Source organism: Fomitopsis serialis (assembly GCF_022376445.1).
Source record: "Fomitopsis serialis strain Sig1Antser10 chromosome Unknown B0H18scaffold_77, whole genome shotgun sequence".
Taxonomy (NCBI): Eukaryota; Fungi; Basidiomycota; class Agaricomycetes; order Polyporales; family Fomitopsidaceae; genus Fomitopsis; species Fomitopsis serialis.
In genome coordinates, this window is record NW_025955037.1 from 130,982 (window position 1) to 153,675 (window position 22,694).

At 53.7% G+C, this 22,694-nt stretch overlaps 9 protein-coding genes across 9 annotated transcripts; 4 read left to right on the forward strand and 5 right to left on the reverse strand.

Moving 5' to 3' along the window:
* Positions 1-39: 39 nt before the first annotated feature.
* Positions 40-3,015, forward strand: B0H18DRAFT_1213801 (MFS general substrate transporter; the record flags this gene model as incomplete). The annotated part of the gene is made up of 19 exons (XM_048036541.1): positions 40-514; positions 567-575; positions 631-698; positions 755-769; positions 1,063-1,103; positions 1,154-1,177; positions 1,237-1,311; positions 1,376-1,449; positions 1,506-1,585; positions 1,650-1,698; positions 1,760-1,831; positions 1,906-1,982; positions 2,039-2,081; positions 2,136-2,160; positions 2,217-2,231; positions 2,283-2,341; positions 2,392-2,584; positions 2,641-2,774; positions 2,828-3,015. The coding sequence occupies exons 1-19, from the start codon at positions 286-288 to the stop codon at positions 3,013-3,015; spliced, it is 1,470 nt and encodes a 489-aa protein (XP_047889614.1). The 5' UTR covers positions 40-285.
* On the reverse strand, positions 2,877-5,969 carry B0H18DRAFT_633310 (MFS general substrate transporter). The gene is made up of 21 exons (XM_048038871.1): positions 5,636-5,969; positions 5,567-5,575; positions 5,448-5,515; positions 5,380-5,394; positions 5,303-5,331; positions 5,211-5,240; positions 5,134-5,152; positions 5,061-5,080; positions 4,978-5,001; positions 4,841-4,915; positions 4,706-4,779; positions 4,567-4,646; positions 4,333-4,501; positions 4,197-4,273; positions 4,103-4,145; positions 4,017-4,041; positions 3,945-3,959; positions 3,830-3,894; positions 3,587-3,779; positions 3,397-3,530; positions 2,877-3,340 (listed from the first exon to the last, which is right to left on the reverse strand). Exons 1-21 carry the CDS (start codon positions 5,841-5,843, stop codon positions 3,153-3,155), a joined length of 1,560 nt encoding a protein of 519 aa, XP_047889615.1. The 5' UTR covers positions 5,844-5,969; the 3' UTR covers positions 2,877-3,152.
* Positions 5,970-6,056: 87 nt separating this feature from the next.
* Positions 6,057-9,196, reverse strand: B0H18DRAFT_1027576 (MFS general substrate transporter). Its single transcript, XM_048029885.1, has 22 exons — positions 8,854-9,196; positions 8,790-8,798; positions 8,667-8,734; positions 8,601-8,615; positions 8,512-8,540; positions 8,432-8,461; positions 8,352-8,370; positions 8,285-8,304; positions 8,204-8,227; positions 8,060-8,134; positions 7,929-8,002; positions 7,783-7,862; positions 7,678-7,726; positions 7,557-7,628; positions 7,428-7,504; positions 7,332-7,374; positions 7,251-7,275; positions 7,179-7,193; positions 7,062-7,120; positions 6,815-7,007; positions 6,617-6,750; positions 6,057-6,558 (listed from the first exon to the last, which is right to left on the reverse strand). The coding sequence occupies exons 1-22, from the start codon at positions 9,068-9,070 to the stop codon at positions 6,371-6,373; spliced, it is 1,515 nt and encodes a 504-aa protein (XP_047889616.1). The 5' UTR covers positions 9,071-9,196; the 3' UTR covers positions 6,057-6,370.
* A 55-nt stretch (positions 9,197-9,251) lies between these two features.
* Positions 9,252-12,402, reverse strand: B0H18DRAFT_1027613 (MFS general substrate transporter). Its single transcript, XM_048029886.1, has 22 exons — positions 12,069-12,402; positions 12,002-12,010; positions 11,883-11,950; positions 11,821-11,835; positions 11,740-11,768; positions 11,656-11,685; positions 11,585-11,603; positions 11,517-11,536; positions 11,441-11,464; positions 11,305-11,379; positions 11,159-11,232; positions 11,029-11,108; positions 10,925-10,973; positions 10,792-10,869; positions 10,665-10,741; positions 10,569-10,611; positions 10,489-10,513; positions 10,421-10,435; positions 10,286-10,344; positions 10,044-10,236; positions 9,853-9,986; positions 9,252-9,784 (listed from the first exon to the last, which is right to left on the reverse strand). The coding sequence occupies exons 1-22, from the start codon at positions 12,343-12,345 to the stop codon at positions 9,597-9,599; spliced, it is 1,581 nt and encodes a 526-aa protein (XP_047889617.1). The 5' UTR covers positions 12,346-12,402; the 3' UTR covers positions 9,252-9,596.
* Positions 12,403-13,233: 831 nt separating this feature from the next.
* On the reverse strand, positions 13,234-13,906 carry B0H18DRAFT_1027620 (ribosomal protein L14). The gene is made up of 3 exons (XM_048029887.1): positions 13,743-13,906; positions 13,327-13,689; positions 13,234-13,275 (listed from the first exon to the last, which is right to left on the reverse strand). The coding sequence occupies exons 1-3, from the start codon at positions 13,767-13,769 to the stop codon at positions 13,267-13,269; spliced, it is 399 nt and encodes a 132-aa protein (XP_047889618.1). The 5' UTR covers positions 13,770-13,906; the 3' UTR covers positions 13,234-13,266.
* Positions 13,894-17,133, forward strand: B0H18DRAFT_1027624 (hexokinase). The gene is made up of 14 exons (XM_048029888.1): positions 13,894-14,110; positions 14,168-14,203; positions 14,258-14,348; positions 15,116-15,188; positions 15,245-15,456; positions 15,514-15,530; positions 15,578-15,689; positions 15,743-15,946; positions 16,012-16,110; positions 16,163-16,311; positions 16,373-16,589; positions 16,643-16,707; positions 16,764-16,822; positions 16,880-17,133. Exons 1-14 carry the CDS (start codon positions 14,001-14,003, stop codon positions 16,924-16,926), a joined length of 1,491 nt encoding a protein of 496 aa, XP_047889619.1. The 5' UTR covers positions 13,894-14,000; the 3' UTR covers positions 16,927-17,133.
* B0H18DRAFT_1195632 (WD40-repeat-containing domain protein) lies at positions 16,794-18,852 on the reverse strand (the record flags this gene model as incomplete). Its single annotated transcript, XM_048036075.1, has 6 exons — positions 16,794-17,389; positions 17,513-17,646; positions 17,712-18,155; positions 18,197-18,305; positions 18,452-18,558; positions 18,619-18,852. 6 exons carry the CDS (start codon positions 18,850-18,852, stop codon positions 17,224-17,226), a joined length of 1,194 nt encoding a protein of 397 aa, XP_047889620.1. The 3' UTR covers positions 16,794-17,223.
* A 233-nt stretch (positions 18,853-19,085) lies between these two features.
* On the forward strand, positions 19,086-20,665 carry B0H18DRAFT_1213807 (peroxisomal dehydratase). The gene is made up of 8 exons (XM_048036542.1): positions 19,086-19,257; positions 19,312-19,390; positions 19,443-19,448; positions 19,504-19,643; positions 19,698-19,919; positions 19,971-20,154; positions 20,218-20,471; positions 20,540-20,665. Exons 1-8 carry the CDS (start codon positions 19,204-19,206, stop codon positions 20,594-20,596), a joined length of 996 nt encoding a protein of 331 aa, XP_047889621.1. The 5' UTR covers positions 19,086-19,203; the 3' UTR covers positions 20,597-20,665.
* A 214-nt stretch (positions 20,666-20,879) lies between these two features.
* On the forward strand, positions 20,880-22,677 carry B0H18DRAFT_633735 (uncharacterized protein). The gene is made up of 3 exons (XM_048038872.1): positions 20,880-21,277; positions 21,337-22,091; positions 22,150-22,677. Exons 1-3 carry the CDS (start codon positions 21,028-21,030, stop codon positions 22,609-22,611), a joined length of 1,467 nt encoding a protein of 488 aa, XP_047889622.1. The 5' UTR covers positions 20,880-21,027; the 3' UTR covers positions 22,612-22,677.
* Positions 22,678-22,694: the final 17 nt, after the last annotated feature.

A 22,694-nucleotide genomic window follows, 5' to 3' on the forward strand; every position in this document is an offset into this window, starting at 1 on the left:
ACGAAGAAGTGATTTCTAGGTTGGGTCTATCCGTCTATTCGGTGCTTGCGCTGTACTGTAACTGACTTATCTGCCAGTCTTTCGGAGGGACAAACCTTCGACAGACAAACGCTTCATTCAACGGGAGCAGAGCTTGCAATGCTTCCATCTTATGTCGACGCCTCCGAAGCTCCAGATAAGAACGCGGTCTGTTGTCCGAAAAGCGCCATCCTCAATTGCGGGCTTGCCTCAAACCTCCAACTGCGAAGACATCCTCAACTGTCGACACGCAAAGTCTGATCCGAGATGGTCAGTGCTAAGTCATCAAGCCTGGCGGGCAGTCTTTCTGCAGCGGAGGATGAACTCGACATTGTGGAAATCCCAGATCGGACCTCGAGTCTAGGCGACGTAAACGACGAAGTTCACCATCCGCCTGCTCTCACGGCTGACGAGGAGAAGAAGCTATGGCGAAAAGTTGATGTGCGCATCGTGCCCATCCTGACTGCGATGTACCTATGTTCTTTCCTGGACAGAGGTGAATGCGAATGCTAGTACTTACTGTTCGACGCTGACTGCACGCACAACAGGGAATATCGGTATCTAACATCCTCTAGATGTCTTCCCATTCTGAAGGAAAATGCATTTTATCAGGAAATGCGAAGCTTCAAGGGCTAACAACCCAGCTCGACCTCACCGGAAATAAGTACAACATAGCTCTGGTACGTTGCTTGATCGGTGTCTGATGAGTACGGCGCTGACTCTCCGCCACCTGCAGATGATGTATTACATCGTACGCATTCTTCCCGTGAACATCATTTAACTATGTTCATAATTTACGCGTCAAGCCATACTGTCTTCTCGAATGTCCAGCGAAGTGAGCACAATTGAATCTCGTACTGATTCTATCGTCCACCTGCCGTGTTACTGACTTCAGCATAGTCTGGTATTGAAGAAATTTAAACCGTCAAGGTAACGATCCATTGTCTCATGTTCCGCTTCCTGCTTATCGGCAGCATCATGACAGATGGCTTCCGGGCATAATGGTAAGGATTGCTCGGATTCACTGCTCACCTGTGCTGACAGAAGCGCACAGATTGTATGGGGTATTATGATGTGAATGACTCGTATAGCACCCCATCTTCGACCGAATCCCCTACTCATGGGTTTTAATCAGGACTTTGATGGGCATAGTCAAGACGTGAGTAGTATGTCCACGGTACCCGTCCGCTGCGAGACCTTACCGCGCCCACGCCCTAGTTACCCACAGCTGCTCGGTGTTCGAATCTGCCTGGGAATCGCAGAGGCTGGCCTCTACCCCGGTGTTGTATACTAGTGCGTCAGAGCCTCATTGGGAGTTGACTGTGCTCACGCACCGCTGTCCGCGCGAATATGACAGCATGACGCTATGGTATCCACGCCACAAGCTTCAGTTTCGCGTAGGTCTGTTCAATGGTGGAGCGACGGCCGCTGGTGTGTATGACTCTAGCACAACCATCTCGGTGTAATGACATCTCAACGTTCGATAGGTGCCTTCTCTGGCATTCTCGCATACGGTATATCGTTTATGTCGGGCGCAGGAGGCTTGTTGGGGTGGTCTTGGATCTTTGTACGTGCAATGCCTTGAATGCAAGGCACGCTTCTCTCAAACTAACAAATTGTACAATTTGTAGATTATAGAGGGCCTGTTGACGATCGTCGTATCTATCCTCGCAATCTTCGGTATGCGCACTAGGAGCTTGACGTCTGCCGTAGTTGTGAATCTCATCCATGCTCTGTCTAGTCATAGTTGACTTTCCAGATACAGCATCGTTCTTGACGCCGAAAGAGCGTGCTTATCTCGTATGGAGAAAGAGTGAGTGGAGACTGCGCTCGATCTTACGGTATTCTGTAGATGTGACAGTCTACTGACTATCTTGTCTTGAACAGAGTACGACAACTCATCGGTCGGCGAGGATGAACATTTCGAAATGCGCCACATCAAGTCTGCGTTGTGTGACTGGCAGGTAAGGTACTGCGGTGTAGGTACGTGACGATATCGGCTGAATTGTGGATGTCGCAGGTGTGGTTACAGATGCTGATGTTCATGACCATTGTTGCGCCTCGTACGTTGCTCACATGTCCCGAAGAATGAAGGTGCTGACGATGAAGACGTGCAGTGGTCGGCATCTCCCTTTTTCTCCCGTGGGTTCTCCAATACATGGACATTGAGAAGTCTGCTGACAACTTACTCCTGGCAGGTCGATCATCAATGGGTAGGATTCTGTTTATGATTTTATTCGTGCTCAATCACTCATTATTGCCAGTTTCGGGTACGGTACTGCTATCAGCCAGCTGCTTACTGTCCCACCATATATTGTTGCGAGTGAGTATGCTCCCGACTACACGCATGCTGGAGCTCATCCGCCTACGAAGCGATCGTGCTCATTGCTGTCTCAATGTGGTCTGATCACGTCAAGCTCCGTTCGCCGTTCCTCTTCGGTGGGCTCACGATCTGCCTCGTTGGCTTTGCCATCAACATCTCCGACGCCGCGATTGGGGTGAAGTACTTCGGAACGTTCCTGTGTGTAACTGGGTCGTACACATCAATGCCCGGTGTCGTCTCATGGTCTGTCACGGTCGTCTCTGTACCAGGCGTAAGTAATAGACTAAAAGCTTGCCTAGGCTTGGAAACAATCTGGCTGGTCAGTACAAGCGTGGCGTAGGAATGGCTGTCCAGATTGGGGTAGGCAATCTCGCCAGCCTGATAGTCACCAACATCTACTTGTCGAAGGACGCCCCGCGATATGTAATGGGACGTACGTAGATCATCTTTCATCTCAGTAGTTACACATACTGACCAAAGCATCAGACGCACTAGAGTTGATGTTTATAGGCATCGGCCTCATCAACCTCTGCATCCTGGTAGCATTGTACAAGTGGGAGAACGCAAAACGAGACAAAAATCAGAGAGACATGGAGGAGAAAGGCATAGAATACTCGGCAGAAGAACTGCGAAGACTGGGCGACCGCGCCCCGGAATTCCGCTACACTCTTTAACTTATGGATCATACTGTACCATGTTTACAGTGGTCAATGACAGGCTTTGAGATAGCTCTATAATACACTGAAGGCACCCTAACCACAATCCGTCCTCACATGCACATAGGTACGTTACAGTAGATGTAGTGTACGATCTACAGTATGTATCGGAAATCAGGTGCACGGTCTCCCATACGCCTTAGTTCTTCATCGCCGTAGCTTATGCCCATCTCTTCCATCTCTTTTTGTAAGATGTCTCGTCTGGTGTTGATTCGCTTGTACATCAAGACGATGAATGGTAAGGATACCAATCCAATCCCAACAAACATCAGCTCCAGTGCATCTAACGCATTCACAATGAGAGGCAGTACAGGTCTGAGCGTGCTAAGTAATACGCACGACCAATGATATATCGCGGTGCATCTTCCGATAGATATATGTTGCTTGCTATAGCACCAGAGAAGTTCCCGATTCCGATTTGGAGAGCCATTCCAGTGGCACGTTTGTACTGGCCAGCAAGATTGTTCCCAAGCCTGACAGAGGTACGGGTGTTAGTATCATTACAATTCCTCAAAGCCAGATAGCGCACCATGCAACGAGCCCAGGATAAGCGGCATACGGCCCAGTTACGCAGAAGAACACAGCAAAATATTTGACACCGGCGGACGTCGCGGATATATTGATAGAGAAGCCTACGAGGCATAGCACGAGTCCTGCAAGAATGAAGGGCGAGCGCATCTTGATGTAGTCGGACCACACGGCAAAGACAACTAGCACGATCGCTTTCGCGGATTGTTAGCTAGCGTCAAACTGTTGTGATGCGAGGACCTACTGGCGCAGATGTACGGCGGAACTGTGAGCAACTGACTGACAGCAGGGTCATAGCCAAATCTGTTCCTGGGAATAGTTGATGAAAACACGAATAACAACATGAAAGCCTGACTCACGCATTGATGATTGACCTTGGCGGGTAGTTATTGAGCAAAAAAGCGATACCTTTCAGTGCGGGACAGACTCACGGTAAGAAGAGAGTTATCCCATTCACTGATGTTCACCACATGGAGTAATAGTGAGCCCTCGGACTAGAAGGGATACGAGTACATACATGGAGCACAGATAGCCCAGTATAGGATGATATGCAACCATATCTAAAAGGAGGATGCTGTAAATACATGTAATCATCAATAGTTGATGCTCACCTGCCAGTCACGCAAAGCCGCAATGACGTGCCGCACTTCAAAGTGCTCCTCTTCCCCGACGGAAGAGTTATCGTACTCTGTTCGAAAGCAGATCATGAGCGCGGCTTTACATGGTGATGTGAAACGGCATGCGCACTCTTGGTCCATATGATGAATGCCCGTTCCTCTTCCGTGAGGAATGCCGCCGTGTCAGGGAAGTCCACCAGCACTAAATGAATGTCAATCTCCGTCCGAGGGCAATTGTAAATTTTCGTGCCGAAGAAAGCCGCCGCGCCGACAATCGCAGTAGAAATTCCTTCAAGTATCTGCACATAAAACAGTCTAGATGTCAAAGTCCCGGATCGCAATATTGGCAATGTCCGTCACGTACGAAGATCCACGACCAGCCGAGGAAGCCAGCAGTACCGGACATGAATGATATTCCATAGGCGAGGACACCGGAGAACGCCCCTGAAGGATAATCAGACCGAGCGCATGAGTGAGGGCTATCGATACCAACTCCGACCCACCTGCAACAGTCGCGCCGCCATAGAAGATACCAACGCGGACTTGCAGCATGTGACGCGGGTACCATAGTGTCATGCTACCGTATGCACGAGGATCAATGCGCTGTTTGAACATTCGTGGCGGAAATCAACACAAACTAGTATACAACACCGGGAAACAAGCCAGCTTCCGCGATGGCGAGACACATACGAGTGCCGACAAGCTGCGGATAGCTGTGATTTCAAGGAATGCGAGCATTAGATGCATGCTGCGAAGGGCGATAGGGAAGTAGTACCTCTTGACCAATCCCATCAACGTTCTCCATTAGAAACTTCTCAGACCGACTTGAAGCTAGCAAGGTCGATATTACCAACTCACAGAGTTATACCCCATGCAACCTTGTCGCAATGAGTGTTGGGCGTACAATGGACATCACACACCCATGACTCACAGTTAGGCCAGGAAGCCACCTAGGTATAGTAGACATCAGCGATGAGTAAGTCGGCCATGATCGCTAGCTGAGCGCACCTAGAAGGGCGAAACTTCTTCAAGACCAAGCTAATGTCGCCAATCAGCGCACTGACTCAGGATGGACTCGGATGCTGTCTCATAAGACATACTTTGCGGGACACTCGAAGAGGCAAAACGGCTTGACAGTAGTGAGACTTGAAAACAAGAGTCGTTTGAATTGACCCACAATGTAGAACATAGTCTGCTTGTGTCAAGATACTCAGATCGGCGTTCCACAGATGCAGCGTCACGTACGAGTACTATATTGAACTCGTTTCCAGTCAAGCGAAGCTGTGTCGTCAGCCCCTGAATTTTTGCATTTCCTAGAAAATGTTCGACCGGTGATTGGCATGTAACCATCGCGCAGAACACACCAATGTTTGCTGACAAATGGTTCAGTTAATATGAAGTTGATGAATGTCATCCGCGTTGGTGAGACCGACCTCTGTCCATATACGCGCACAAGAACATGAGCGTAAGAATAGGCAACAGCTTCGTGTCGACCTTCCTCCACAGCCGCTGCTGTTGTTGGGGAGTAAGGGCTGGAGGTAAAGGCGTGTATGATGGGCCTTCATCCTTGCTCTCGACTTCTGTCGTCCCGGTCTTGGTGGTACTAACGGTCGGGCTGGGCAGCTCCGGCAATTGCGACATCGGTGGTAGGTCACTTGAGGAGCACAACGTAAAGTCGAACGGCAGTTACTATGCACGGTCAATCCCCTCTTATCTTGCAGCCAGATGGAGCAGAAGCCTCGATGTTGCATCGAAGCGAACATCTTCTCTGAACCTAAGGAAATGCATCAGACCCTGCAAAGAACAGATGGGCAACGGAGTGGAACCTACAGGGCTGGGTACCTTACCACTGGACCAGGCAACGCGTACACGGGATCGAGTCTGTTCTTGTCGACGACTTGACTGAGCTGTTTAACACCGATGTCGCACCGAGTACACGAGTGAATCGGAGCGATGCGTCTTCCGCCCGCGCCCCGAGTACAGTGCATATTCGATGAGACCATTTGCCCCAAACAGAAGCTGGGCGCTGAGTACCTACGCTGAGACATCTACCAGCGACATTGGCATGCCTCACGATGGCCCATGGTGCCGAGAGCAGAATTACACTTGGACCGACTGAGAAGCTCGGCAAGTGCAACTACTACTACCTACACAGGGTAATACCACCTCTACAGCGTGTACCGGAAATCAGGTGCTCGGTCTCCCATCTTCCGGAGCTCATCAGGGCTATAGCTAATACCCTTCTCAACCATCTCGTTCTGAAATGCGTCTCGTCTGGCGTTGATTCGTTTGTATATCAGAACGGTGATGGGCAGAGCTACCAAGCCGATCCCGACGAACATCAGTTCCAGTGCGTCTGAAATTTCGACAGTAAGACGCCAATGTAAAACAGGTGAGGAGTCTGCGCTACATACGGCCCATGACATATCGCGGTGCATCCCGGGACAGGTATATGTTACTTGCTATTGCACCTGAGAAGTTTCCGATGCCAATGTGGAAAGCCATTCCTATTCCGCGTTTGTACTGCCCTGCCATATTATTACCGAGCCTGGTAGCAACGTCAGAACCGTCCAATAGACCGTGCAAAGTCAAAAGCGGTGTTGGCGACATACCATGTGACAATGCCAGGGAATGCAGCGTACGACCCGGACACGCAAAGAAATGTTCCGAAGTACTTCGCTCCTATGGTCGCATCGGAGATATTGATGGAGAATCCAACAAGGCACATCAACAAGCCTGCTAGGATAAACGGCGACCGCATCTTCGTATGATCAGACCATACAGCGAACACTATGAGCACAATTGCTTCCCAAGTCTTTGAGTAGGACATTCACGGGATCATTTGAGACGTGACCGTACTTGCGCAAATATAGGGAGGCACAGTTAGGAGCTGACTAATTGCGGGACCGTAGCCAAATCTGAGTGATGCCGTTTCAATATACAGCGAAGACGAAGTGTATTTTGAGGGATGTGTACCCGTTGATGATAGACCTTGATGAATCGGGTTGTCACTCGTTGGCATGGAAGTCGAAGACTAACTGCACTCACGGTAGGAACAACGAAATTCCGTAGACTGTCGTATGAAGACAAGCGTCAGAACATAACTTCTGAGCAGGCGGAATTACCTACGTGGTGCAACAATTGACATGTAGACGAGGATTTGCATCCAAACCTATCCATTTACATAAGAGCATCATCCAAGCACAGATGCGATTCGAGCCGCACCTGCCAGTCCAGGAAGACCTCTTTGAGGTGTCTTAGCTCGGATTGTTCTTCTTCCCCGACGGTTGAGTTGTCATATTCTACGTAAATCGTCAATATCGCCTTCTATCGTTCACAAGTTCGACGACAAACTTTTACGCCAGATTAGATATGCACGTTCGTCCTCGCTCAGAAACTTGGCCGTATCCGGGAAATCGACCAAGACTGACACACGTGTCAGTAGCGCAGATGGTGCTCATTTGTTTGTGCCCACCAAAAAACGCTATGCCTCCCACAACTACGGTGACGATGCCCTCCAGGATCTGTGCAGTGATATAAAGCTCAGTGACGGCGTACGAAATGAAACTATGATGCATACAAATATCCAAGACCATCCAAGCAACCCCCGAGTACCGGACATGAACGAAATGCCGTAGGCAAGCACGCCGGAAAATGCGCCTATGCGTGATCGTCAGCAGTGACATGCCATCCCACTGAAGTAACTGGCGTAGAGACAGAACATACCTGCGACGGTCGCCGCACCGTAAAACAGGCCGACTCGAAATTGAAGCATATGGCGGGGATACCAGATGGACATGCTGCAATGCATAAGCGTCACAGCCCCAGCGCAGAGCGAGCCCTTGGGTGAGACGCACTACCATACAACACCGGGGAAGAGTCCGGCTTCCGCGACTCCCAAACAAACGCGCACACCGACTAGTTGAGGATATCTATGAATATGAAGGATGAGGTCAACGCGACATCACTGATCAGCCAAGGGCGTTGGTCTGAATACTCACGTCTTCACGAGACCCATCAGAGTCCTGGGCGCAAAGAAGTGTGAGCAACACGAAGAGCAGAGTAAGCTAATGGATGTTCACATAATCACGCCCCAAACGACCTACGTTCGCTCAATGTCAGAATGCACACGAATGGCATATTACTCACTGTTATGCCTGGCAGCCATCTACAGGTGTCGGACAGCATTAGATGACAGGGACATAACTTGGACGAGGTTGTGAGTATACCTGGACGGTCGCAATTTCTTGAGGACCATGCTGATTAGTAGATGAGCTTCGTGTAATATTCACCGATTATATCCACGTACTTAGCCGGGCACTCGAACAAACAGTATGGCTGAAGAACAGAATGGCATCAGCCGGACAACCGATGATCTTGGACCGAAATGACATGTACGATGAAATACATAGTCTTGAGGTTGTCAGTCAGGTACTTAGGTGGAGCGGGAAATGAAACACATACTAGCGCGATGTTATACTTATTGCCCGTAAGATCAAGTTGAGTCGTAAGCCCTTGCAGTTTTGCATTACCTTTGCGAACGGAAGGTCAGCACGGACACTAGGAGGGAACACGACATTTAGTTACCGATGTTCCCTGTAACGCAATGAGTGTGAACGTTATACAAAAATACCACTGCGAGAAAGCGTACCTCTGTCCAGGAAAGAGCACAGATACATGATGGTGAGGATGGGTAGAATATGCCAGTCAACCTTGCGCCATAACTTCGCCTCCTGCTCAGGCGTCAGGGACGGAGGATGCACGACTTCTGCAGCACCCTCGGGCGTCCGACTCGACGCAGAATCAATGATATCAATGTCATGCTTCTTCTCTGCAATGCTCCCAGAGGAGCTCGGCGGCTTCGACATCTCTAGTGAGAAAATAGCGAGGTCGGCCTTCGATGATGTTCGGGAGTCTTGCGCGGGGCGAGGCCGAGACAGCGCGATCGCCCAAGTACACGCCTATAACTCGTAGCCACGAAGAAACCTCCGCGCTCCATTAGCGAAGTTACGGTCATGAGCCACAGGATTGCGTGATATTAGGACGTACCTTCTTCACGCGCAGGAGGCCCGCTGGGTGAGCGAGAGCCACTTGCACTGACCACATGAACTCGGAAAGGGTCTGAAGACGCCGTGTGTGTGATGCGCACAAGCGCCGGGTGAACATGTGGGCAGACATCGGACAGCATACGCTGGAACATGCGAGCGTAAGCAGCTTAGGACGGCGATTCACACCACAGTGTTCTTCAAGGACGGGTTTCACTGTGAGATGTTGTATAGTAGCAGCAAGGGGATGCGTCATCCAGCTTGTCATCGTCTTCGAACAACAATCGGCGGGCGAGACATGAACGACTGGACAATGACACAGAGTCGAAGAACGGATACGGTCTTGCATTCACAGCATGTATCGGAACCGCGGAGCGCGATCCCCCATCCGCTGCAATTCCTCGTCACTATAACTCACCGCCCCCTTTTCTATCCCGTCGATCTCTTTGTCCCTCTGGGAATTGATCCGCGCGTACAGAGCGACAACAAGAGGCAAGATCACCAGACCAATGCTGAGGAACATGATTTCCAAGCCATCTAAAGGCACGTCAGGGGCAATGACATCAGGCGACGATGCAAGGTGAGAGAGTAGAAGGCGAACGTACGCCCCATGATGTATCGCGGAGCTTGCTGGGGACGATACAGATTACTGGCAACGATGCCGTTGATGTTTCCTATACCTATCTGGATACCCATGCCGATAGCGCGCTTGTACTGCCCAGCGAGATTGTTTCCAAGCCTGAGGATGCGTACTCGCGTTCAGTTGCGATATGCCGTACTAGAAGATTTGACTTACCATGCGACCACGCCGGGAAACGCTGCATATGAGCCGGACACGCAGAAGAATGTCCCGAAGTATTTGACTCCAATGGGAGCGTTGGAGATGTTAATGACGAATCCGACGAGACTTATGAGCAGGCCGGCGAAGAGAAAGGGCGATCGGAGTTTGATATGGTCGGACCATACCGCGAATACGACGAGTACAATTGCTGGGATCACTCGTCAGTAGGTGATATTAACCTGGTCTCTGCTGCTTACTGGCGCAGATATATGGTGGGACAGTTAGTAGTTGGCTCACGGCAGTCCCATAACCGAAGCTTGACATCGACCAAGCGAACGCGTGGTTTGTGAGCCCCGGTGAGATGGATCATGGTGCATAAACGCAGATCATACCCGTTAATGATAGACCTTGGGTGGTGACACTTGAGTATATAGAAGCTCCACTGTGCCCGAGTACTCACGGTAGGAAAAGCGCCATTCCGTTCACTTCAGATTGTGAGCCTTCAGCGTACTTGCCTATTGAGTGGCTTCCTGCACTCACGGGGCGCGGCAATGCACCAGTACAGAACTATCTGCAGCCAAATCTGCAGTATAGACATCGTCAGATCTCGGTGACCATGATACAATCATGACTCACCTGCCAGTCAAGCAATGCGGAGGTCAAATGGCGCATCTCGAAGCGTTCCTCCTCCCTAACTGCGTGACTGTCTATCCCTGTACAAGACCGTCATCAGTGTACACACGCGAGGAAGCAGAACACATACTCTTAGTCCAGGCAATGTAGGCGCGCTCTTGATCTGTGAGGAATGTAGCCGTTTCTGGGAAGTCTACGTGTGCCAGTACTAGAATACCGAGTCAGCGAGCCGTCTTCAGGTAGATCGTGCTTCGGCTACGTACTGAAGAAGGCTACAGTGCCTACGACGACTGTTGCGATCCCTTCGATGATCTGAAAGGGGCGTCCCGATCAGCTGATTAACGGACGAAGGATATCATTCACTTACAAAAAGCCAAGACCAGCCGAGCATACCGCCAGCACCAGACATAAACGAGATTCCGTACGCAAGAAGCCCCGAGAACGCGCCTGCATGGGAAAATATAGTATGACACGCGATGTGTCGACGGGACACGTACCAGAAAGCGTAGTGCCGCCACAGAACAGAGCAATGCGTGTCTGGACCATGTGGCGGGGGTACCAGAGTGTCATACTGTACAACCGGGATGAGTGCCGTTGAAGCGACAGAAATATTCCTTTGTGCTTTGGGAAAATGGCGACATACAAGTATGTTACACCAGGGAATATACCAGCCTCAGCGATACCGAGGCATAGTCGCGCGCCTACCAGTTGCGGGTAACTGGGGTGGAAGCATTGGTCTGGCATGAACCTTAAATGCCTAAGTAGCCGTATCAACGAACCTCTTCACCAGCCCCATCAATGCCCTGCAGCGTGGGGGTCAGTATAGGTGCGACGCTCACTTTGTGAACGACTTACAGAACTAAGCCCCACGCAACCTGCTCCAAGTAAGCTTTGACAGCGATAAACACTCGCTTATAACTCACGGTGATGCCTGGAAGCCATCTTTATATACGTTAGCACGACAGGCCAACGCACTCGATTTCATGCGTCATACATAGATGGCCGCAACCTTTTGAGTATCAAGCTGTGTTTGCAGAACTGTCAGCAGATTGGCAAGATAGGCAGCGAAGCTAAGCACTTCGCCGGTGGGTCAAATAGACAATAGGGCTACGTGACGTGAGGCATGGGTGCATGGTACAAATCGTGCGCGAGAACTTACGATATAAAAAAAAGTCTGCTTCTGTCAACACTGGCGGTACTAGCATCCGGAGAAGGACTCACCAAAGCGATATTGTACCTGTTACCGGTGAGGTCTAGCTGCGTCATGAGTCCTTGAAGCTTTGCGTTGCCTTTATTCGCGAGGTCAGTCCCTCTCAGACGGCATCCACTCAATGGCGTACCGATAGTCCCTAGGCAATTCAATCATCAATTCGATCCCTGCTACGAATGGAATCGCACGCGACGTACCTCTATCCAAGTAGCAGCAGAGATACATGACCGAGAGGATCGGCACAATCCGGATATCGACCTTGCGCCATAACTTCTTCTGCTGGGCGGGCGACAGGATGGGCGCAGGCGGTAGTTCGCTGTCCACATCCTTCTCATATTCTGGCAGTACTTCCGCGGTCTGAATCGTGTCCAGTTCCATCTTGGAGACGTCGACGCTTTCGATGGCGCTGTGCAACTCAGACATCTTGTAACGCACGTCCAAGGGGGTTGCACGGAGCGAGGCCGCTTTATACATCGTAAGACTAGATGCTTATCTTGGTCAGGGTGAACGGACAGGAACAACTGAACTTCGGCGGCCTTGACTGTTGACAGCGAACCAACGCTTTCGTGAACCTACGCCGCTATCTACGGATGCTATCGCTCTGGCAAGAGGCCGTAGAACCTTTGTGGCGGCTGAAGACTTTTATGATCAGAATGGAAGAGGACCAGAACCGCACGTAAGGGGAGCCCTGGACACGGAATGGTGCTTGCGAACCATCTGACTATGGCTTCCTCCCCTCGTTATGGAGCAGAACAGGAACCTTGTGTCAATAGGTCGCATCGGTTGGTAACATTACTGTGCCAGCACGGTGCCTTGTAATGGTCGTAGCTTCAGCGATTATGAAGTATGTTATAGCCTCGTGCAGCACGTACAGGAACGGTGGCTGCTTTGGCAAGACTGCGTTGGCTCGACGGATTCCCCTGGCACGACAGCGAACACTTGCACATATATCCTGGGAAGGTTCAACCGGTTGAATACGCCGCTGCGAGCTATTGGTAAATTCTGCTTGTGCAGGGGGGTGTCACCTACAATCTTCCATTCGGAGGACGTTTGCGCTACTAACTTCAGGCTGATTTGCATTGTTCTGAAGTTGGAGTGACCACAATAGTTGCGTTTTACTTACCCACTATAGCCCTTGTCCATCACGGCTAGCATCTCCCTCGAGACGACTGTGGAGAACTCCTGTCCCAATGATACGGTCTAAGATATCACGCAGTACACACAAAGCTGCAGCGGGCCACGCGCGCAAGTCCTCGCAGACTGGCGGTGGGGCAACACCCGGGCCCACGGAACCGTGGTGACGTTTGTGTCGGACGTGAGTCACTTACCCAGCAATTAAAGATGAACGGCGCGAGAGAAGCAGCACGTGAAGCCGTGATATTATGCGACTAAGTATCATACAACCTAAGCAAAGCATGAGTGGTGACGAGACACCTGAGTCCAGCCGGTACGCACCTTGGGAGCCAAACTGATGATTTTCCCCCAGCCCTTCATCCTCAGGTCCGCACTGACGATGCCACCTATACGTGTCCCCAGGAGCTCGCGCTTGTTGTTGAGAAGGACCGCGGCATTGTCGTCAAATCTAATGAAACGCCCGTCTGGTCTTCGTACGGCCTTTTTCGTGCGAACGATGACTGCGCGCCGGACGTCTCCTCTCCGCACCTTGACATTGGCAGCAAGACCGGCGGATTCTGGGACTGGCCGTGCCCGTTTGACGACGCATACAATCTCGTCGCCGACGCTGCCCCAGCCGTTGTTGACTTTTTGCTTCAGGACATTGACGCACTCGATGAGGACCGCCCCAGAGTTGTCGATTACCTACATATTCCTTTGTGAACTGAGCTGGAAAGAGCAGAGAGAGAGTTACGGACATTGAGCGTGCTCTTGAGACCAATCATCCTCGGAGCGGTTTGAAGAGAACGTGCATGCTACAGTGAAGCGCTTGTTTACGGGTATTTCGGAGTTTGAACTCGTATACACCGCACGGGAGTAAATTGTAACCGGGGATTATTGAAACTCGAGATCGATTATTAGCTGGTCCCGATTTGGGACGTCATTGGACTCGTCCCCCGCCGAGCCAGAGTCGTTCTCCTCCTTGCTCTCCCCCTCTCTGTTCCCCATCATCCACCATGCCTCCCTCACGTCGCGGAAGCGGCACTGTTGCCCTGCCCACCGGGCAGACCCTCGCCTTCCACACCAGGACCAGCGAGGCCGAGGATCTCCCACATGCCACCAAGAAGTACGTTGCTCATCCAAGCTCACCCCTGCGAAGCTGAGCGGGCGCATTCGAGTGTAGGACGATGGCAGATCACCTCCGCAAATATGAGAGCCTGTAAGCAAGTTATGCGGGAGACGACGCGTTCGAGGACGGCTGAGGCACGCGCAGGTTCACGCTCACCCCTCAGCGCATGCGTATCATCGTCGAGGCGTTCAAGGATACACTCGAGGTCGGACTCGCGAAGAACGGCCAAGTAGTAGTGCGTATTGTTTCTTGCTTGCATTTGTTCTGTCTGCGCATGCGCGCCTTGCGTCGCGTCCGCAACGCCATGCGATCTCGGGGAAACCCAATGACGTTCTATTCCGAGCAAGTCGGATTGATGGCCATACCACCGGGGGCATGCGACCAGGACGCCCGTTCCTAGGTCGGGAAGCATAGTTCCATTAGTCTGGGGCATAGCGAGAAATCATCATTGCGTCGCGCCTGAATTCACCTGTATAGTACGCAGTCTCGCGCATCAGGGATCACGGTCGTTGGACCCTGGCTTGCAGTGCAGCTCCACTCTTCCGCCCAGACGGTACACCCTCGGCTTTCTCCAGCGGACTGTGCGATCTGCTCAGTAACGCTGCTGGGGCACGCACAACGAACCCCTTTCCGGGGTATCCATAACTCACGAAGGTTGGGCCATTGGTGCGTTTGAGCAGGGCCGTCCAGGGTCCACCGACAGAGACAATTAGGCGGCGAGGCTACACCGAACCATCGTTCATCCACAAACGGCCGGGAAGCCAGCGAGTAGCTCACTCTCATTAGCCTAAGCACTCGTGCGCAGCAGTCTTCGCACTTCCAGGAGCATTTGGACCCTGGCAGTACGATAGGAGTATGGCGTGTTTGGTCCACAATGGAACATTTCACGCATATGCTTGGGATTCATTGGCCATCTTGTCTGCACTCTCCAAGTCCATCTTCTTCCGCACAATTTGCCGAGCTTGAGTTCAGCTATCGTATCAACGCTGACCAAATATGTAGCCTATGATACCCACATACGTCTTCGGTTGGCCAACAGGACAGGAGAAAGGGAACTACCTCGCTATAGATCTTGGTCAGTCAACAGACAGACATGATCAGTGATCCGTTTTCTCATCTCTTCTTGTGCAGGTGGCACCAACCTCCGCGTGTGTCTCGTCACCCTTGAAGGAGGTGGCAAGTTCGAGATTACGCAGTCCAAGTACCGACTCTCTGAGGAGCAGAAGCAGGAAGATGGCCAGAAACTCTTTGACTTCTGCGCAGAATGCATGAAATCGTTCATAGACTCCAATATCGATGGTGGGATCATCCAGAGGGGCAGCATTCTGCCGCTTGGCTTCACCGTATGTCCTGGTTTCGCCCTCACGCACTAGCACATCGCTCTGACGGGGTGGTCATAGTTCTCTTACCCTTGCTCGTAAGTAGTGTGACCGGCCCACGGACGTCCCGCTGAACTTTGATCAGACAAGACCGTATTGACCATGGTGAGCTTATCCGGTGGACGAAGGGTTTCGGTGCAGCCAACACCGAGGGTCGGGACGTCGTCGCCATGTTCCGCAAATCACTGGAGAAATATGTACGTGTCGACCACCTCGTGCTATGCAACAACTGACTCGCAGGACCATACAGAAAGTTCCTGCAGAGATTGTAGCCCTCACATGCGACACGACGGGAACACTGATCGCATCGCACTATGTAAACCCGAAGACGCGCATCGCGTGCATCTTCGGCACGGGTTGCAACGCCGCGTACATGGAGCGCGTCGGCGACATTCCCAAGATAGCCAATCTCGGGATTGATGCTGATGCAGAGATGGCTATCAACTGCGAGTGGGTAAGTCAAAGTCGCAGTCGCGACGCCCGTAGACCATTAGGTTTGGAACTTACCCGTCACACTAGGGAGCTTTCGACTCGTTCGAACATGAGAACTTGCCCAGGACAAAATACGACCAGATCATCGACGAACAGTCCAACAAACCCGGCGAGCAGGCCTTCGAGGTACGGCTCCCACTATACCAACTGTGATGCATGGGGTAATTCCATTGTTCAGAAACTCATTTCTGGTCGATACCTCGGCGAGATCCTGCGGCTTATCATCTGCGAGCTTATCGACGAGGGTGTGCTCTTCCTGGGACAGAACACTTACAAGCTCGAGATCCCCTACTCATTCGACACTGCCTTCCTGTCGCTTATGGAGAGGTGTGTCTTCCGCTCTCCTCCGCTACCGCCCGGCCAATGCTCATTACATTCTTGCCACTAGTGACCCGACAGACGAACTGCTCATGATCATCGGCATCTTCACGCATTTCTTCGCCGTTGAGACGACGCTCGCGGAGCGCCAGTTCTTCCGCGCCCTCGCGAAGCTCGTGGGGCGCCGCGCCGCGCGGCTCAGCGCGTGTGGTATCGCGGCGATCGTGAGCAAGATGGGCTACCTCGAAGAGGGATGCGCGGTTGGCGCGGATGGGTCATTGTACAAGGTGAGCGCGTGGCTCCGGTCTCGCGGCGCGCGAGACTCATGACGTGCATGCAGAAATACCCCGGGTTCGCGGAGAGAGTCCACGAGGGCCTGCAGGATATCTTCGGCGAGAAGGGCAAGTAAGTGGTGGCACCTCGGGCTGCACCGTTCGTCCGCGATGCTGAGATGGTTGTAGGAACATCGTGACATGCCACGCTGAGGATGGAAGCGGGATCGGCGCCGCTATCATAGCAGGTATGTCTAGCTCTTTGGCCGAGCGACTGGTGTGATTCTCACCGTTACCCCACCTAGCGATGACGAAGGAGCGGAAGCTCGCCAATCTGTATCCCAATGTTTGAGTTCATCCACCGCAAGTCGATACAAGGACGGGCCGGGCGCCTCAGAAGGGGTACCGTAGAGCAGCGCTGCGCGAGATGATAGAGGCAAAACCTGAAGTGTGTCAACATGTACAGTATCAGTGTTGTTGTCGCTGTATGTGTATTCTGTTGTCGTCTACTCAAATGGAAACAAAGGCTGTATTTCGCACTCAGCATGGTCCCTGCCCGGGCCAATTCAGAGTCGTCTGGGCCAGCCGTAGATATCCTAACACCACACTGTGGTAGTCACTTGCGAAGCAACATGCTCGCTAACCCCCTCTAGCTACTAGGAAACACGCGCTCGCCTTCGCCAACTCGCCAAATCTCCACCCCACCCTCGCCACCAACGGCAACCACACCCCTCGCCCAATCCAGACTCAACACCTTCTTCCCCTTCTTCTCCAAGCCCTCCCACACCCTGAAGCTCGTCACCGCACTCTTTGTGCTGCGCAGGTCCCACAGGCGGACGACCCGTCATACGCGCCTGTCATAGTTGATGCTCCGTGCCCGCGCTATCCGACGCTGGCGAGACCGCGATGCACGAGGGCGTCGCGGGTGGAGGAGCGACGCGGTCGAGGCGGTGATGTTCGTCGCGGCCGCGCGGAAGTCGTACTGCGACACGGTGCGGTCCGTCGAGCACGCAAGGGCGGACGTGCCCGCGGGCGTGAGCGCGAGGTCGAGGAACGGCTTCGAGGACGCGGCCTGTGAACGTGCGGGGAACCCGTGAGTTATTGTGAAGCGGGAGAGGAGAGCACTGGGAGACGCACGATCGTATGCGTGCACACGCCGTTCTCGACGTCCCACACGCGGACGGTCGAGTCGAACCCGCAGCTGTACGCCTGCTCGGCGGCGCCCGGGCCCGAGCTATGGCTGAACACGGCTTTGGACACGCGCGCGGTGTGGCTCTTTAGCACGGAGAGCGGGGCTTTGCGCCTGGGGCGCGGCGCGTCGTCCTCGATGCGGCGACGCTTTTTGCGCTCAGTGGGCTCGTCTGCGGGCACCTCGTCTGATGCGGCGATGGAGGTGTCCCAGACGCCGATGAGCCCGTCCCAGGATGCGGTGAGGAGATGCGAGCCCGAGGCGTTGGCGGATATCGATGCGAGGGGTGCTGTGTGTAAATGAAGAGATGCTACAGTCTGCGATTTGACGGGCTGAGCGGAGTCGGACGGGAGGGTGAGGTTGGTCAGGCGCGCGGTGAGGTCGTGCGAGCGCTGGCGACGAGGTGCGTTGAGGCCGATGTGGATGAGGGGACGAGGCAAATAGACGTCGAGGGTGCTGCGTGGATCGCGGCGCTGTGCAACAGCTTTTGGGAGTAGTCGAAGGTACGCATGGTTCCGTCGTAGGACGCTGTGAAAATGTACCTATATACAAGTCAGCTCCCGGCTTTGACGATCGTGCAGCGGCTCGCATGCTCTCAATGGTGTGTCGTTTCCTGTTGTGGGGCCTTACACTGAATTGGCAGATGCACGCTGCACGAGATAATATATGACGGCTCATATTGACATACCCGGGTAGTTGACATGAGACAGACGAGACCCAGTCTTCGTGCGGTAATGTGGACATTTTCTGTGGGGGCATCACAGACTCAAAGTACTCAATCTCTAGAGTCTCTTCCTGAGCGAAGCGAGAATTTCGTTCAATACAGACGCATGTTACGATGAATGTACCACGCACTTCTCCAATCCCCTTCTCCGCACACCATTCTGCTAACGTCCCTCGCAGGATTTCGCCTCGTACCAGAAAGTCAAATGGAATCGGCTTTGGCAGAGATAGAGCTTTGTTGACCAGCTGGGAAAGCTGGTATCTTTTCCATGATGCTGGTATCATGAACTTTTGAGAAGGCAGAGGATACGCCGTTTGGGTGGTAAACACCACGGGATGAGACGTTTCCGCAGAGGTAGAAGCCATGTTGACGCAGCGATGTCGTTTGAAGAAAGTAGAATTTGGGCAAAAAATCCCTGGCCAGGCAGAAGCGAGACTCGATGCAGAGGAGGAGGACGAGGAGGGAGTCCAAAGGGAGTCCAGTAAGTGGAAGGGTCGATCGGTTCGGCCCAGCCAAAAGATTCACTGTCACACCGATCGCGTCGTGGTAACGCGTCTGTCACGCGCCCTGAGACGCGCTCAGCTGTTCAGCACGATCAATCATGTGGGTCCGGTATGGATTCGCTCGTCCTCCCCCCGATGCCCGAGACAAATTCCACGGGCCATATAAACGCGTGAACTACTTCCCATCCCCGCACAACTCACCAACTATCCACAATGTCGGGAGTCGACCTAGCCAAAGCCGTCGGGTACCAGCAAGAGGACAAGCCTGTGCGTACGACCTGAACCCGAGAGGATATCGCATGACTTGACAGGAATGTGCAGGTTGCCTGGAACCAAAGGGACTTGCTGGTCTACGCAGTTGGTATTGGCGCGAAGAAGGATGACCTTTCTTTGGCGAACGGTGAGCGTCGCGGATTTCGTGCTAGCTCAACGTAACTCAATCGCCACCATAGAACTTGGTAAGGGGTTTCTGGACCTGTTGCGCTAGGGGCAGAGCAGCTGAGACCATGCAAGACAAGGCATGGGCGCCGTTCCCGACGTACCCCGTCGTTCTTGGCTTCAAGGGCACGAGTCAGGACGTCGTCGACTTCCGGCAGCTCATGGCGGGCGGGAAGTCAACGCCAGGCCTGCCGAAGCTGAACCCGGATCGCGTGGTATGTTTGAGCTCTGCACCGACATGGTGATGCCCATGTGTAACTCCCACTCAGGTGCATGCTTCACAAAGCATTGAGATCCTCAAGCCACTTCCGGCAGTGAGTGGGTCCGGATGGAAGCTGAAGAGGCGTGTCACCGGCGTCACGGAGAACAGTGAGCATTGGCAATGGGATCCCAGATCCTTCAGCTCTGACGATGCCGCAGAAACTGGCCTGCTCGTCGAGGATGAGACTGTCCTCGTCGACGGGCAAGGGACACCCTACGCGAAGCTCTACGTGCGCATCACCCATGCTCTCCATGCCAAACCTAAGCCTGACCTTCTGTAGTCTGCCGCGTTCAACCTTGGCGCACGGCCTACAGGCGCGAACTTCTCCAAGCGCATCGCAGGCCCTCCGCAAGCGAAGCCCGTCCCGAAGGACAGGAAGCCCGACTGGGTCATCCAAGACCAAACTACCCCCGAGCAAGCTATACTCTACCGGCTCAGCGGCGACTACAACATGATGCACATCGGTGGGCCCCCTTCCTCATCCATACCATCTCTAACCTCCTCGCTGAAATGACGGCCCTGCGCAGACCCGAAGATCGGCCAGGCGTCCGGCTTCGGCGGGGTGATTCTGCACGGCCTGGCGACGTACGGCTTCGCCGCGCGCGCCCTCGTGAGTGCAATCGGCGGGAACGATCCGAAGTCGCTGCGTTTCTTCGCGCTGCGCTTCACCGCGCCCGTCAAGCCGGGCGATGCGCTCGAGACTGCGGTCTGGGAGGTGGGCCCTGGCCCCGATGGGACGACGGAGGTGACTTTCATCACGAAGGATGTGACCACTGGGAAGGTGAGTGCGGATTTCGCGTGAGCTGGGGCTTGGTAACTCATGGTTCGTCTCGTCTCGTTTGTGGTCAGGTTTGCCTCGGTGCTGGGGTTGCGTACATCAAGAAGTTGGAGAAGGGGAAGCTGTGAAAGTTGGTCAATATTGTTGTTCGCTGTACCTGTTATTGGAGTATTCCTATAATGGTGTGTTTTGACTGATTCGTGCCTAAGAGAAAGGTGAACTCGACACGCAGTCTGCAATAAGTACGCGACTCTGCAAGTGCTGCAGCCAATCAGGAACGTCCGTAGCACGTGATTGGCGGTCACACGTCGCGTCGTCGTCGCCACCGACGCGTCGGTGGCGCCAGCCGATCGCGCGTACAGCGTCTTTCTCCCCGACCGCCATGTCCTCCGCTAAATCTCTCGCACGCAAGCGGCGCATACATGAGGTATATGATACGGAAACTGACTGCAATGACCTCGTAGCAGGTTCATCCACCTCGATTGCGCCCTCAGAGGCCACGCTTCCTACTCGCGAGCGCGATGTACGCTCAGCAGGATCGGCCGACTCGAACGACGGTATGACCGCTGGCGTCGGTGACGAGGACTGTGCACTGGAGCTACGGCAGCATATACCCGCACCTTGGAAGGAAGAGCGTGAGGCGCGGGGGCTCAGCCTCCAGGGCCACCGTAGCCTGAAAGACTTCCTTGGTGCTCCTGCACCATCGCGCACCTCCTCTGGAAACGCTTCCGCAGGGCCCCCGCCGCAAGAGCCTGCTGCAGATGGCCGCATATGGCCTGCTGGCGCCACAATCCCCCGCTCGCCCCATGGTATGTCTCGCGGAGTGGTACCAGGCCCAGAGCATCGCTGATAGCGAGAATGTCGGCAGAATTCTTCGCGCGCACGGTGACAAAGCTTGCGAGGAAGATGAAGATGCCTCCCCCTCAGTTCGCGAAACCACCTGCAGAACCAACCAATCAGACTCAACCGCATTCGGTGGATACCACGAGAGCACCTGAGCCAGCCGCTGCGACTTTGACGCAACCCGCTAAATCCAACGAAATACCAGACAAAACTCCAGATGCGCCTGCAGTACAGGCTAGTGAGGTCACGCAGCAGGCCACTACTAGGGCGCCGCCTCAGGCTCAGGGCACGTCAAACGCACCAGCTGATCCGACACATGCCGCAACTGTTTCTCATTCTGCACCTACTATCCAGACATTCGCTGAGGATATTCCGGTCCCTTCAGGATCGAACTCGCAGGCAGCATCAGGACCGGCAGCGACGGACACCCAGCCGGCTGATCCCAGCGCGCTCCCTATGCTGCCTGCTCAGGCTGCGCGCCCGCCTAAGCCCCCGAAGGCTACCCCGAGGCCGACCATGAACCATGCCGAATTCGCTACGCTGTTGCGCAGCTGTCTCTCAGCCGAGGAAGACGTGGCTCAGGACTCGGTGACGAAGCTCAAGGAGCTCGCAAAGGGCGACGCGGGGGCGGCGCGGGTGTATGCACTCACGAAGCAGATGCTCGCAGAGCAGCACGCGTTGTTCGTACAGCGGATGCAGGACGAGGGCTCACAGCTCCTGGAGGCCGAGCTGTTCCATGCCTGGCTCGTCGATTGCGGGAGTCTCGTTTCGTTGATGAGTGTGCGTCGCGTTGATAGCATTTTAGACGATGACTTCCAACTGACTTCGGGGTGATCAGCGCTTGTTGCGCGTGCATCGCCCACCATCGTGGAGGCCTATCCCCGGGCTTGCCAGGATCGCTTTCGCGATGGGGTCCGCCCTGTTCAACCTGCAGAAGGACGGCGGCATGTTCGACGTCTCCTGGCAGGCATCCGCACCTGCTGACGGCTCCCCTCCGCGAAGCGTCGCAAAATCCACGACACCTGCGGACAAGGACAGCATCGCCGCTGCTGGAGTCAAAGTGCGGACCACGCTGTCGAACTACGACGACGATTTGGTGGCGATCGTCCTGCGGTACAGGGCGGAGCACCGCTCCGGGGGCAACACAATGCGGGCTTGCGAGAAGCGGTTGGGTGCTGCCCTCACAGCGATGGTGCAGAGGGCGGAGCTCGGTGCCCCGGGAAGCCCCGCGGATTGTATGAAGAAGAGTAGGCGGGCTATGCTGCAATGGGCGGAGAACGTGGCTGGCAAGGGACTGTGAAAACCAGGAATGAGGACTTTCGAAGACTGCGTCATGGTGTTCAATTGCAAGAAGTGACTGTACTATAATATGGACCACCCGGA